This window comes from Cupressus sempervirens, chromosome 6 (genome assembly GCF_028749045.1).
Source record: "Cupressus sempervirens isolate cs-2001-9-10 chromosome 6, ASM2874904v1, whole genome shotgun sequence".
Classification (NCBI taxonomy): domain Eukaryota; kingdom Viridiplantae; phylum Streptophyta; class Pinopsida; order Cupressales; family Cupressaceae; genus Cupressus; species Cupressus sempervirens.
The window spans coordinates 284872611-284888654 of record NC_143123.1 but is presented as its reverse complement, the minus strand read 5'-3'; the positions used below and the strand labels follow the sequence as shown (position 1 = coordinate 284888654).

Genomic DNA, 16044 nt, shown 5'->3' with positions numbered 1-16044 from the left:
AGTGGGGACATCACAGAGAAGCAGGCCATGGAGGGGGATGCTGGAGCTCATTTTCATTTCACAATGGATGACATTGAGGACGAGGACGAGGACGATGATGATTCAGGCTCAGAGGATGAGGCATTACCAGTGCCACATATAGGAGGAGATGCATCCTCTTCCAAGATGCTGAGCCAGTCAGTAGGGATGTCGAGCGAGGAGGCACAACTACAGAGTTCACAATCATGCAGCTCACGCCCTATCCCAGTGCGGGGCACTTCTTTGAGGACTAGACCCCCTCGCTTTCCTGCTAATGCAACTAGAAAGAGGAAGATATGATTGTATTGAATCTTGATGTATTTAGAATTTTACTATTTACTTCTAGTTTGACAGAGTGAAACTATTTACTATTTTGCTTCCTACCATGAGCATTCCGCATGAGAATGCAATTTTGTATGCACTATGCATTTATATATATCTAAACTCCACTTGTTTCTTTTGTATTCTCTTTAATTAACTTATTAGATGCATCTTCTCATTAAATTTTGCAAAATAAATGTATTTTTAATTAAATTTCAGCAGTTTTTCTAGGTTCCCGAGTTTTTTTTTTTAAATCGCCGAGTTTTTCCCGATTAAACTTTTGGGGGGCTTGGCGAGTTTTTGCCTTTGGTGAGTTTTCCAACTATGATACAAACCATTGCCAAGAGTTTTCCCCCCTACCAATTACTGCCCTTGATATCTATCATTAGTCGAGGGTTTCAAATGGTCTAGGAAATTGTCGAACAAATTACTCGTCTGATATTCAAACTTAACCTAAATGGTGTCTTTGGAGTAACATTTTGAAAAACTTGGGCTTCTTCAAACAATCCGTAGGAAAAGAAAAAACCCAAGATTGTCTAACAATTCAAAATTACAATAGGGAATTTGGCTCAATTTCTACCATTTCAAACCTTATCCCAAACTTTACACCTTAGATAACCCTTTCCCCAACAATTTAGAGCAATTCGCTAGAAATTTACCATTAAATAACACAGAGAGGTAAAAACCCTACTTACGGCTTTTTCCCTCAAGGAAAACTTAAATTCTAGACAACAAAGCCTCGCTTGATCCTTTTTCAGCTCCAAAACACTTCAATATTTTAGTGAATACAAAATAATTGAAAAACAAAGTGAATTGTCCTTTTATTTATTGTTTGTGACAACCATTTTAATGTCCAATCCACCATTAATTCATACGAGCAAAGAAACAACTTGAAACAATTCAAATTGAAGTTTAAAACTAAACCGTCGATCTTCATTAAGTTGGCCTCATCCAACGATCCTAATGAGTCAACCCGACATTGATTGGCATGCACGCAAATGGGTCGAGGCATCAACCAATAAAAAATCTATCACATCACCTTAAGAAGCCCGTCATCATTTTGGCCCTTTCTTTAGCCTTCAATAACTTGGGACATGTAGCACAATCTTGTCATCCCACAATGGTTAAAAATCTTAATTTTGGGTGCAAGATCATGATGACCGTCACTCTTGCCCACTACTTAAGTGCCAATCAAAATATTGACCATCTTAAACTTCAATCACCTTTTAAATCAAAAAAAAAGATCATCGTCCAAATTACCGCATGTTGAAAGATGAACAGATTAGTTGCCCACCAAATAATATTAATATAATTGGCAACTACTATAAATTTCATTTATTAGCTTCCTCGACCAATCCTTCAGCTATGGTTGTCATCCATCTAGTTCTACGTCATCAAACAGACAAGGACACATGGTAGCACCATGCCATCCCGTGATCAATAAAGATCCTTGAACTTCTATAGCAAGATCACAAGGACCATCGATTTTGCCAAATCTTTACCCACTGATTAAACGTATCTCTTTTACCCATCTATTAAGATCCGAGCATCTTTTCGTTCACAACAAAATATCGCCATCCAAATTCTACATGTGCTAAAAGATAAGCACGTTAGTAGCTCAACATTTAACTTTGAGGATCGCCAAATATAATACAAGGAATTAAAACAAGTTTTCAGCCAACCATTGCTTGACAGATGGCAAGACCTCACTATCCCACAATCAACAAGCTCCACATTGTGACATCATCACAAGATCGGACACAAATCGGATCATGCCACATAGCCTGACTCTAGAAAAGGTAAAGGGACCCACTTAAGACAAACACACAACCTTTAATCGAGGCTTAAATTTAAAACAGACTGCAGTGCTAGTAGACAATAGATTAGGGAAATAAGACTTAAGGGACGAACATTAAAAGGGGACAACGCTTAAGGTGTATATTTGCTACACAAATAACGAACCAGTCCCCTTCGACGACAACATTGACCCATCTTTAAGTGGTAAAAAGATAACGAGGAAACATAAGACTTTAGGGTTTACTGCTTACCAGCACATGACTTTGAACACTTGTAAATCCTTTAAATCCTAAACACTAGAAACATCACTAAGAGCAAAAAATGAAGGTATGGAACCCTAAAATTTCAAAGGAGACCAAAAACCTTGCATGACAATCAGAGGCACTACCAACACCTCAATGACCTTGTCTTAATGCAATATAACCTTAAGTTGCACATAAGAAAGATAAAGTTAGCACGAACTGGTCCACTTGATTTGGATGACATAGATTCTTACTGTGATTGGACAACACAGGAGCAGAATTCATTGTTCAAGAGGATGAAATCTATGATTTGGAGAGATAGGCTATTGAGGAGGGTGGATTTTCAACTGGATTGGATGACATTGATGAGGAGGATGAGGGCACTAAGAGTGAGGAGGATACAGATGATGAGTCATTGCCAGTGTCAACACTATCTACATCCAAGATAGAGGTCAAGTCACCGTTACAACCACAGCCACAACAAACTTCTAGGGCTAGACCCCCTCCCACTCCAGTAGTTGTTACTAGAGTTGTTGGGAAGGTGAAGACAAAGAAGTAGACTATTTTGATTTTGAGCTCGTGACATTTGCATTTGCTTATAGTTTTAATAGGATAATTCGCCACTTTTAGTTTGCTTCAAAGTTCAAACTATCAGACTATGGCTACGTGCCATCAGCTTTTCCACATGAGGATATAATTTTCTATCCTATTTGTGTGTGTGTGTATAGATCAGCTTGTTTGGTGTGTTTACTCATTTACTGACTCATTTGATGCATCTCCTAATTGAATTTTGCAAAAAAAAAATGCATTTTTAATTAAATTTAAGCAATTTTTTTTAAGTTCCTGATATTTTCTACAGAAGTTTCCAACTTATCTCCAATATTTGCCAATATCTTTTTTTTTGCCCTCAGAGATAAGTTGCCGATACTGATATTTTGAACTATGCATGAAACCATTAAGGCAATGTTGCAACCTCCCTTCTAAATGGTAACAAAGGTGCAGGGCACCAGCACTAACATTGGAGCAAGATAGAAGGGAATAAAGAAAACAAAAGGTTACCAAAAGAGGAAAAGCAGTTAGGTTGTGCTACAAACAGATAATGTTCATCTTATCTTTCATCAAAAAGAAAGGCCAAGGAATCATTAGTGGACGTGGATTTGGCACTTTAGTTGCTTACTGATATACGTGTGAAAAATGAAAAACCATGATGACTGCAAAATTATAAGGTTCTTGGAAACAAGAAAAGGCAACTTGTTTATCAATGACTTCATCTTACAACGTTTTTATTTACAGATTAGATATCATAATTCCTAGAGAAGTAAGTGAAAGTGGAAATGGTTGTATTGCTGAGAGGAAAATATTTTACTTGAGAGTCTGATGACACTCTACCTGTTTGAACTCAAAATATAGTTTGTTGAATCGAATGGTTAAGATGAAAATAGTTTAAAGCTATTGTAATGCCTTCCATGTGACAATTATTCATATGCAGGGAAATATTTAAACTTCAAAGTACAAAAGGGAAATAAATTAACACACCAGCTTAGAATGGCTAATACCAACTCCCAAATTGGAAGCAAGTACATATGACCGGAACCAATCAAAGACATCAACATCATCCGGATGCTTTGGCTGCACTGACATCTTCGCAGCCTCAACCTTCACAGGATATGTAAATTAAAGTTAATCTCATTTTCTTTAACAATAAAATATATTGAAACAATAATGTACATGGAGAGCCAAGGCATCATTAAACTAAACTTCTGGACCTAGAGAAAAGATAACAAAATAACATCAGGCTTTGATATCAATTATTTTCATTAAAAATATGGTCAAAGACATTTCAAAATAATCAATAACGATTTTGTTGATGGAAAAATGTGAATGAAAAGGCAAACTATAGATAACATAATGATGTGTTTATAGATAGAAGCAAAAACTTGCCAAATACTAAATCCATTTTTTTACAAAACATCATCACGGACTGTGATCCAAAATATTGATGCAAAAACATTCACTCAATCGAATCTAAAAACAGCGTGCAGATGATCTTATGGATTGAGGTAATCTACTCACTCTAATTAAAAAGGTGTCCAAAAATAGGCCTTCATCATTGCCCAAAAATCCTTCATTAAAAATAATAACTGACAAAAATAGCTACTACTAAAATTAATAATTAACATGTGATGGGGCCTCCATGATTATGAAATTCTTTCTCACTAAAACCTGATGAACCCTCTGGCAAACACTAAAACCTGAACTATTTGTGTCCATACTGATTTTGAGGGCTTTATGAGTTGAAAATAATTTAATAAGTACTGCAAGCTTTGTCTTGCAGTCGTTATTGATTCAGGTTTTGTGGCTTTGTATAAAATTCTCTATACTTTCATAAAAACTTATATGTTTTAAGCTAATTCAATCTGGTAGCTAGAAGAAGCAAGCATTTGTTAGCTACTACAGGCTATTTGATTCAAGTTGATATATCATATAATCTCTTATATTACAGAGGAATGCTTATTTGCATTGTTTGCAGACGCAAAAACAAAAAGATGGGTGGTTATCATAAGTTTATCTATATTGTAATCTGAAAGCTAAAGATTATTCTGAAAAGTAATAGGGTGATTTTTTTACAAGGGAGATTCCCCAACCAAATTTTAAAAATTTTAATCTTCACTGTTCCATTTTTCATTGTCCTGAAAGAGAGAAAATTAAAACATTGACACAGCTACAAGTATAAGTAAACCAGCAGCATGTGATTCAACATTACTGCTAGTGTTAATGTATTTATAGATGAAATACTTCTCATCTAGCCTGCATTGCTAATATATTTAGGAGCCAAAAAAATGTTTTGCACTTTGTCAATCAAGATAAGCCAGTCTTTTGAAATTTCTAAAAGCTATCTATTGGAATAAACACAAACAAACAAGGTGAGAATTGAAGAAAAACCTGTTGAAGATAATCATCCATGAACATGATGGCATTATCATCTTGACCAGTGTTCAATTTGAAAATGCGTAAAACCTCCTGTTTCCTCAAATCCTGAAAAGTACGGAAATGCATTAGAGTCAACTTCAGAGGAGTATCGATACAAACTGAAAAATTGAAATGCACAGCTTCTAGTATTAATTTATGTGGCACTTGCATCTGTGAATGATAAAGAGTAAAATACTTGGCATTATTCTCATCAGATGTCTTTTGAAGTATTATGTGCTATATTTTAGTTGCTAGTGTTATTCTGTACTGATAAATCCATACTGCTTACACAATGAAAATCATCTAGTTCCACATGTAAATCCAACTACACATAAAAAAAATCTGGAATCTGATCTGTTTCCCAAGCAAAAGCATGCAAAATTCAAATGCACAATACACAATAACAATACCTTATTTGTTCAGGTATTCTGGAAATGCATTCCCAATTCAGAACCCAAAGAAAACCTTTTTAGGTGTTACAAATTACAATATGAGATGTACAGTGGAATGCTTCTGTCCCATTATATAAAAGTGACTTCTCTAGGATAGTTCAACAATAGTATTTACTCACTATCTCTCCACTTTTATAAGTTTCTAAATTTTCAAAGCCTTGTTCACATAGTTATTTGCCATGAGAACTGACAAAAGTGAACTGCTAAATACAGCTTTAGGGAAAGTATCAACATAAGTAAAATGGAATACTTAGGCAATTTGTTAAAAATATGGAAAATAATTCCAGAAGCTGCCACTATAAGTGTCTTCTGCGATAATCTACTGACACAAATAAGAGTGCAGTCAAATTGATTATTTCTCATCCTCACAATGTTCTTCACAGAGAGACAGAAAGAATAGCATAAAACTCCATGCCTTAACTATTCAAATGAAAGATTATGTTACAGGTAGTATATTGAAATCAAAGCTATATTACTGATAATGGATTTAAAGGGTTTTTAGTGAAGGCTCAACTACTGGGGGGCTAAGTTGCCAAATTGGAAATGGGTGTATGGGTACAAAATGCCGGTATGGCAGAAATTTTCTTGGGGGGTGGGTACATTTTTGGTAAGTTCATATATATGCAGCTGAAAACTACAATTACTTTTAAAATGTCATATACCAATAAATATGCTAAACAAAACCACTACAAAGTTGTTTGTTTATATACATTTTTGGGTTAAATATATTTATGATGGTTATATTTCTGAAAAGTTTTGATAAGTTTTTAAAGTTGATTATAGATGCCACAAAGCAAAATTTTGACATACCAAAAGTTATAAATTTCAAAACTCTGAGAGAAACCCAGTTCATGATTTGGTCACTAAATCTACCATATTAATCTAGAATAGTTAGAGCTCTCACAATAAAATATCCAAAAAAGAGTAAAGAAGGTTTCCATATCATTCTGATTTAAATTCAGGTTTCCGCATCAAAAAGATCAAACCAGAATCTTGTGATAGATAAGTTCAAAGTTCTCCAATCAGCAGTCTAAGTTGTAAGAAGTATCTAGAAGATCAAACTAGAATCTCTAGACAGGCATTTAAAAACACAGATCCCATATGTGTCCCCCCAGGAGATTCATTTCAGAATCTGATTCCAATACGTTTCGTGCCCGTGAGCATGCGGAAAAGTCCCATGATTCAGCAACTTAGTTGGGGAGTAGAAAGGCAGACAATGCCTCTTAAATTAAAAATAATAATGTGAGAATAAAGGAAAATATAAAGCCTCCTACAAATTTAGAGAAAACAATTAATTTAAGAGAGAAGCCCCCACTTGATCACTCAACACGTCAATGCAACTGCCCCCACCAAGGTTCTCCCAACATGATGTAATGATCAAGCCTTATAGGCAAGCCACCCCAAATGCAGGAATAATGTCACTCTAGCAAGCAATTAACTCAAGATGGAGAAAAAAAGTCAATGAAATTCAATGCCTTGTTTAGTTGCATATCGACACATTGATTATTTGTATTGATGCAATGATGATATTGGTTAGGTTGATCTGATTGCTTACATTGATATACTATATAATTTTTAAAGTTTTAACCTAGAAATAAAGATAAACAGCAATAACAAAGCATAAACAATACACAAAGGACACAAAACATTTATCCTAGTAAAACCCTTCCACTTGAAGGGAAAACCCTAGCCACACCAACAAAATATCTCTTTTATTGATCAAGAAAATGTTCATAGTACAAGGCTTTCACTTCATGTCTTTACAATACACCAAGCAATCGCATAAATAGATTGCATTTTTGACTCTTCATTTTACACAAGAAGGTCTCTTCAAATCCTAATTGCAAGAACCTTCAAATATTAATGTTAACATTTCACATTTCCATACACATGCCTTTTCGCATAACGTATGACACATGTCTTTTGTCATAAAATTAACTTAAATATAATTATAAATATCTTTTCAGCTGAAGATGACCATAAGGGTCATATCAAACATATCTCTATCTCATAAAATCAAAGATGATGATCTCTATCACAGCTACAAACTTCAACAATCCCTCTTAGCAAGAGAGAGATCTTTAATTAGGCTTGCACACATAGCTACAACCAAAGATGATAAGTTCATATATTATCTCAGCATAACATTATCCACATAGTTACTTCATAAGCACATAGAATGGAGTCACATGCATGACTTTCACCATGCCTGCTCGTAGAGAATAGAACGAAGAGTTTTATCTCAAAACTTCTTTGAGAGAAGGATACATTTCCACCATGCCTACTCGTAGAGGGTGGTCCACCGTACCTACTTGCAGAGGGTGGAACGATCCCTTTCACCTCAGACTTCTCCCAAAGAAGAATGCATGTCCACCATGCCTACTTGCAAAGGGTGGCCAATGTACCTACTTGCAGAGGGTGGAACGAGGGCTTTCACCTTAGACTTCTCCCAAAGAAGAATGCATTTCCACCATGCCTACTTGCAGAGGGTGGTCCACCGTACCTACTCACAGAGGGTGGAACGAGGGCTTTCACCTCAATCTTCTCCCAGAGAAGAATGCACTAATAACTGAGATTTTGTCTTAATAGACTCTCTCTCAGCAGGGACAACTTTAATAACAAAGACTCTCTCTCAGTAAGGGCAGCTTTAATAACAGAGACTCCCTCTCAGTAGGGACAACTTTAATTAAAGAGACTCCCTTGCAGTAGCGACAACTTTAATAACAGAGACCCCCTCTTACTAGGGACAACTTTAATAACATAGGCTCTCTCTCAATAAGGACATCTTTAATAATAGAGACTCCCTCTCGGTAGCAACAACTCTAATAATGGAAACTCCCTCTCAGTAGGGACAGCTTTAATCTCCTTAATAAGATGGTTGACTATTGCATAAACTTGCAAAGGGTTGGACATCTCCCTCTATTGCCTAATCTCCCTCTAAAGCTGAATAGTTTCTCTCTAAATATGGTCTTCCCCTTTCAATAAAGTGCCACCCGTTTAGTATCAAAACTACAAACAATGTGGCATAATCTCTCACCATCTCATTGCATCCTGCAACCACAAGAGATATTAATAACTCATAACTATTAATGCTAAAAAACAATCACTATAATCAATATTCAAGAGATAATCATTAATACTTATCTCTTTGAAGTCTGATCTCAACACAATATGAGCAACGAGACTAGCATTCATACAATAATCATAGAACTTGTTTGAAAAAAATGTGTTACTCAATAAAGTTGTTACCATGAGGGAAAATGAGAATCGACATCTTCCAAAATAACATGCCAATCTCATCATAGGCTTTTGCACAAAGTTAAGTCAGCATGCACATGATATGATTCTAAGAATCAACATCAATGAACACAAGTATAATACTTAAAATTAAATATGATCTCAAATTTTACCTTAACGGCAAGAAATTATATCTCAAACTCATTAGACTTCAACATTTATTTAAGAATGAGATAAAGTTGCCACACATCCTCTGAATTTCATCAAGCCTTTCTTACATCAGTTCAATTTTGAAGACGTGCCCCTAGTGAGCGATAGAGGGGTGATAGAAAAGCCCAGATTTAGATGAGTTGGACTTGACAAGAGGCCATCCCAAAGCAAATCCTTCACAACTGGTGCTCATGCCCTTCCAAACTTCTAACTCGTCAAGTCCTTGCTATCTCCTTTTCCATCACAACTCACATTCGCTCGACTCATATGATGCAAAAGGGCTATGCACCTGAAGGAATAATCAGGAATTGTTGTCACTCAACATGTGAAGAATTAATGATGCCAAGTCATATCTATGAAGCCGAAATTGAAAACCCTTGAAAAATCTTTCACATTGTCTGGAGTTCAAAGCTCCCGCTACAACTCGTATACTAGAAAATCCTCCTACATACTAAAAAATCCTCCCACATACTAGGTGTAATCAAATGAGAACCCTTTGCTATTCCTGGGACTAAAAAAAATGTAGTGACAAGCCCCTATAATGACTTGACATCTAAAATGCATAATAAAAATGAAGACAATTGAGCGCCAGAGATTTTGGACAACAACAAAGCTCACTAAAGTTGCTAAAATTATTTATTTATTTTTCATCATAAGAGTCGAATCACAAGCAAAGAGATGCATGCAAAATGATATCTCTCCTTTTGAGATCTCGAATCAAGAACAATTCTGAAGCTGACAATATTTCAGTTTTTCTGAGTAATACTTTGATGATCTCATCAACAAATGCATGCAATATATACAAGCACTTTGATGGTATCCCAAACAAGAAACCCAAATTGGGAATAAGATGAAGAGAATGTAAATGCACAGCCCAAATTTTTATCACAATATGTTGCTCATGCTGCTTCTCCCATGAATGCTCATCCTTCAAAAATGTAACCGCCTAGACCGGGCTTGGACACCAAAGACTTGCTTTCCATTTCCAAAGATTCATGCTAGAGATGCCAATTGAATCCTTAAAATATATATATACTCTCCAAGAATCCATGCACTAGAGCTTATATAGAAGAAATAAAGAACTACCACGATAATGCATATAAATATAGAACATGAGCCTCCAAGAGTGAGAATTTATCTCTCAGCTACTTAGAACATTGCATCTCCTCTATTGTTGTTATAATGAAACTCTGATACCATGTTAAAGTTTTGATGTAGAAATAAAGATAAATAACAATAATGGAGCATAAACAATACATAAAGGACACAAAACATTTATCTTGGGAAAACCCTTCCACTTGAAGGGAAAAACCTAGCCACACCAGCAAAATATCTCTTTTATCGATCAAGAAAATGTTCATAGTACAAGGCTTTCACTTCATGTATATACAATACACCAAGCAATCGCATAAATACATTGCATTTTTTACTCTTCATCTTACACAAGGTCTCTTCAAATCCTAGTTGCAAGACCCTTCAAATGTTAATGTTAACATTTCACATTTCCATACACATGCCTCTTCGCATAACGTATGACACATGTCTTTTTGCATAATATTAACTTAAATGTAATTACATATATCTTTTTCAGATGAAGATGACCATAATGGTCATCTTCAAATATATTTCTATCTCATAAAATCAAAGATGATTTTAGTTGTTTGAGAAAAGTGGTTATTATAACCACTATACCACTGAATACAAGGTGTGAGGTATATCTTAGTTACCTGTTTTGCGCATTTGGGCCCTAAACTAGATCTGGGTCATACTGGGTCCGGATTTGCGAACTGTTTCATGTCGGATTCACATAGAGTCCGGATTTGACCCTATAGATTGTCCGTAAAAATCCACAAGGTCAAATCCAAACCCTGCGGGAATCTGTCACAAATCCATGCAGACCCGCATGAATCCAATACGAATCTATCTCAAATCCCCAAGGACCCACAAGCTAAACTTGGAATAAATATATATGTTTTTATACACACACACACACACACTCATAAATCATAATGGGAAATATTTAAAAATCATGAATCCATGAATCGGATTCTTGAACCCAAATCCGACCCCGAACCTGAATCGGTAACTAAGAGGTACATCAATAGAGCAATTTCATCAGTGAATTACATTTTTCCCTTCTCCAAATAAATGTGTCCCACAATGTTGCCATGAGATACCTAACCATCAAAAAGGGAAAAGAATGTGTAAAATAAAAGTAGATCCTTTAATGAAAGTCATTTATCAACATCCAATATGACTAGAGCATCCTTTCAAAAATGTACGCGTGTAATGTCCCCTATTGGGACTTCAATTGATTTACCCCAAAAATTCCAGCTAGGGTTTGGATTGTGCTTGGAAATGGAAATTTAACGTAGTCATTGTAATGTCCCTTACTAGGAGACTACCATTTTCCAATGACTAGCATACATCACTATGCATTTAAATCAGATCAAATTAAGAAACAATTAATGTTTCACAATATTTTTAACAGTTAACATACTTAAGCCCTAATTGCTTACTTGTCTCATAAACCCTAAGGATGACGGGGAATTACTTGTCATGGATAAATGGATGGATAGATGGATGAATGAATTTCACAATACTTTTAACTGTTGACATACTTAAGCCCTAATTCCTTACTTCTCTCAGAATCATCAGCCCTAAGGATAATGGGGAATTACTTGTCATGGATGTATGGATGGATGAATCATCAACCCTAAGGATGACGGGGAATTATTTGTCATGGATGGATGGATGGATGGATGGATTTACTAGTCTTTAATTCTTGCTAATGTAATAAATAGCCTTTTATATTCAAGGTTTGTCCTCACTACTTCCCTGATACTAACATAGGGCAGTTGAATTGCTGTATTAATGCTCTTGGAAACCATCTACATGCAGGCTCCCTCAAGGATGGATGGATGGATGGATGGATTTACTAATCTCTGATTCTTCCTAATGTGATAAATAGCATTTTATATTCAAGGTCTGTCCTCACTACTTCCCTAATCCTAACATTGGACAGTTGAATTACTGTATTAATGCTCTTGGAAACCATCTACATGCAGGCTAACTCAAGGTTTCAGGAATACATGTCCATACCATCTTGAGACTTCCCCTCAAAACTTTAGAAATACATGTCCTTACCTCTTAGGACTTACCTGTCTTGTGAGGAATTACTCTGCCTCTCCCTACACAAACATCCTATCCTTACAAAGGCATTAGCGGAAAACTAAGGACTAGGCAATTAATTATTTTAGTGTTCTGTGTATTACGAATGTACATGCATATAAGTGAAATTAAGTATGACTCTCATACAAATCCAAATTCCAGTATTATACATATATTCCAAGACCACAGTATATGGATTTGAATCTGCTGTGTATTTCATTTCTTCTTTAATCCAATCTGCCCCCATTTCTTCAAATGGACCTTCTTCACTTTATAACTCCCAATGTAAGGGAGAGGTCACACCTTTTTATCATAAATGCCCTTTGGCAAGAGACGATACCTTTCACCATTAGCACCCTTCAAAGAGTACAATTGTTTATTACTTCTGCCCTTTGAAAGGGACACAACCTTTCAAAATCATATCTGCACTTATTATTTAAATCAAATCTATAATCCTGCCTCTTCCTTTTCTGATTACAGAACAAAGGCTTATTTTTAATTCCCTTGATCCTGCATACCCATTTCAAATGAATACTTGTTACTTTTATATCTTCCCATAAGAGGGATGACTCATGCCATTTCATTATTTTGCCATTTTGAAAGAGTCGCCACTCTTGACCCTTAATTGCAATTTAATTATCTTTTATTCTAGGAAATTGTAATCTTAAAGTATTTTCTTTATTTATTTTTAATAATGATTTCACTTAAATTATTTTAAATGACTTCTAAATTTAACTACAGTCGTCTTTTAGTCAGCTGTCTTGAATAAAATTTTAAGACTGCAGTTTGATTTAATCAGTAATGCTGTGATCATGCTTTTATTAACACTGTGATCTGGTACATTCCTTGATGGAGGACAACACAGCCAGAACTTAGCTAGGATAATAATGCCACTAATTTTCTCAGATCTTCAACCACTATGCATGGTTTCTGAGCCTCAGCCGTGAATTCCTTTGACCCATGAAGAAACGGTTATGTAATCAAAATGGAAACTTTATATACTCCATTTGTGTTTTCTTTAGGGCAATAAGAAAGGTTTTTCCTTTCTAAATGGAGAATTGACCCCCAGTTTACCAATCCAAAAAAATGATAATTGGTATAGATGTGAAAAATCTTGAACAGTAAGATAGTTACAACAACCTAATCCTCAAGAAGGTAAAGGAAAGTACTAATTAGGGATTAGACTTCGCAAAGAAAATAGTACACAAAATCAATTCTTAAAATTACAATGTATATCCGCATTCCCCATAAATGAATTGGTCTGAATTCCTGAGCTACTAACTGATGCATTAGTAATCTTCTGATTGGCACAATCAGATCTGCACTTATTTAAATCAAATCTATAATCCTGATTTCTCCTGTCTGATTGCAGAACAGATACTTATTTCTTTTTTAATTTCCTTGATCTTGCTTGCCCATTTCAAATGGACACTTAACCCTTTTATATCTTCCCATAAGAGGAATCACTCATGCCTTTTCATTATTTCGCCCTTTTGAAAGAGTCACCAATTTTGATCCTTAATTACAATTTGATTATCTTTTATTCTAGGAAATTGTTATCTTAAAGTATTTTCTGTATTTATTTTTAATAATGATTTGACTTTAAATTAATATTAAATGACATTTTTTTTAATCGGTAATAGTTATTTTATTAATTCGAAATATTTTCAGTACATTTTATTTGCCATTAGACGACCATAGACTGTATCAACCTTCCCAGCAAAGAGGCTCAAGCCACATACTTGGCCGATAAACATTCACAGCACAGAGACATCCCCAAAAACACACCACTACACTGGCTGGAAAGAAGTGACAGACATGAAAACTACCACAAAAACATGCCACTGAACTAACGGATTTACCAATACCTTAAATCCTTTCACACTAAACCCCGACCCACTAAATAGATAGGAACATAGATAGCCATGACACGAAAACATAGAGGCCCGTGGGACACAAAATGGCCATCAAAACCACCCTACCAGCCAGTTACATAAACCAGCCCATCGCTTGTGCCTAAGAAAAGTTCTCGATTCCATGAGCAGGGGACTAAACCACGACCCACGTCAGCTTGGCCTCTCTCACCAACTCCACCCTCGACCATCCCACACACAACCCGTACCACAAATCCACCCTCCGTTGTTCAAACACCACCACTGGACTCACCCCCACTCTTGACCGTGGTTTTGACTTGCCTTTATGGCAGAGGCCGACCATCAGCATCAAAAAGGAGCAGTGGATCTCACAGGCATCACCTTCCACCTCCTACACATTGCTTTGTCACCTTCCACCTCCTACGTGTTGGAAAAGTTCTCGATTCCATGAGCAGGGGAATAAACCACGACTCACATTAGCCTGGCCTCTCTCACCAGCTCCACCCTCGGCCATCCTGCACACAAACTGTACCACAAATCCACCCTCCGCTATTCAAACACCAGCACTGGACTCACCCCCATCCTCGGCCCTAGTTTTGACTTGCCTTTGTGGCAAAGGCCAACCATCTGCATCACGAGGAGCAGTGGATCTCACAGGCGTCACCTTCTGCCTCCTACGCGTTGCTTCCACTACTGCTCACTCCTCCTACAATCTTTGCAGGAAACCCAACAAAGCCCGCCAACCCTTCCTAGCCTTCACCAAGTGTTTCTCCGTAGGGCATGTGGAGGTGAACACCACCAACAATTGGAGTTTGCCAACACCTCCTCCAATCAAACGCCACGGCCCAAGATGTAGATGGATCCCAATCCCAAACTTCGCTCTATTCATAATGCCTTCTAAACCCCCATCCCATTTTGGTGCTAAGCATGCACAGGCCACCCTTAACACTTCCTCCTGTGATGCACCCACCATGAGTGCCAAACCCAAAAAAAGAGAGCAAATGTCCAAGTTGTTTCTTGGACGCGGGTAAGAATTGAGAAATTCCTCACCGAAATATTAAATGACTTTTAAATTAAACTAAAGTCATCTTTTAGTCAGTTGTCTTGAATATATATTAAAGACTGTAGTTTGATTTAATCAGTAATGTTGTGATCATACTTTTATTAACACTATGATCTGATAAATTCCTTGATGAAGGACATGACAACCGGGACTTAGCTTGGATAATAATGCCACTAATCTTCTCAAATCTTCAACTACTCTGCAAAGTTTTTGAGCCTCAGTAGTGAAATTCCTTTCACAAATGAAGAAACGATAATCAAAATGGAAATTTTATATACTCCATCTATGTTTCTTTCAGGCCCTAATTATGGTTTTTCCTTTATAAATGGAGAACTGGCCCCTAGTTTACTAATCCGAAAAAAAAATGAACATTGGTATGGATGTGAAAAATCTTGAACAGTAAGATAGTTTCAACAACCTAATCCTATAGAAGGTGAAGGAAAGCACTAATTAGGGATTAGACTTCACAAAGAAAACTGTACACAAAATTAATTCTTAAAATTACAATGTATATCTTCATTCTATAAAAATGAATTGGTCGGAATTCCTGAGCTAGCAACTAATGCATTAAAAAAATTCTGATTGGCACAAATATAAATGGACCTGTCAACAGCAAATGAAAGGCAAACAAACAACACAAACTCCACCAAATAGGCCTTGCCATAAGAAAGGTAAAAAGCATTACAAAA

General features: G+C 36.1%; 1 protein-coding gene across 4 annotated transcripts in view; it reads right to left on the bottom strand.

The window, feature by feature from the left end:
• The window catches only part of LOC149552327 (Serine/Threonine-kinase), a 161571-nt gene that overhangs the window by 113606 nt on the left and 31921 nt on the right, over positions 1 to 16044 (bottom strand). For all 4 annotated transcript variants that reach the window (XM_089787862.1, XM_089787865.1, XM_089787864.1 and 1 more), the window contains 2 exons: positions 5322 to 5414; positions 3915 to 4034 (listed from right to left, as the gene is read on the bottom strand). In XM_089787862.1, the coding sequence (XP_089643988.1) occupies positions 3915 to 4034; positions 5322 to 5414 (213 nt within the window). The remainder of the gene's footprint in view (positions 1 to 3914; positions 4035 to 5321; positions 5415 to 16044) is intronic.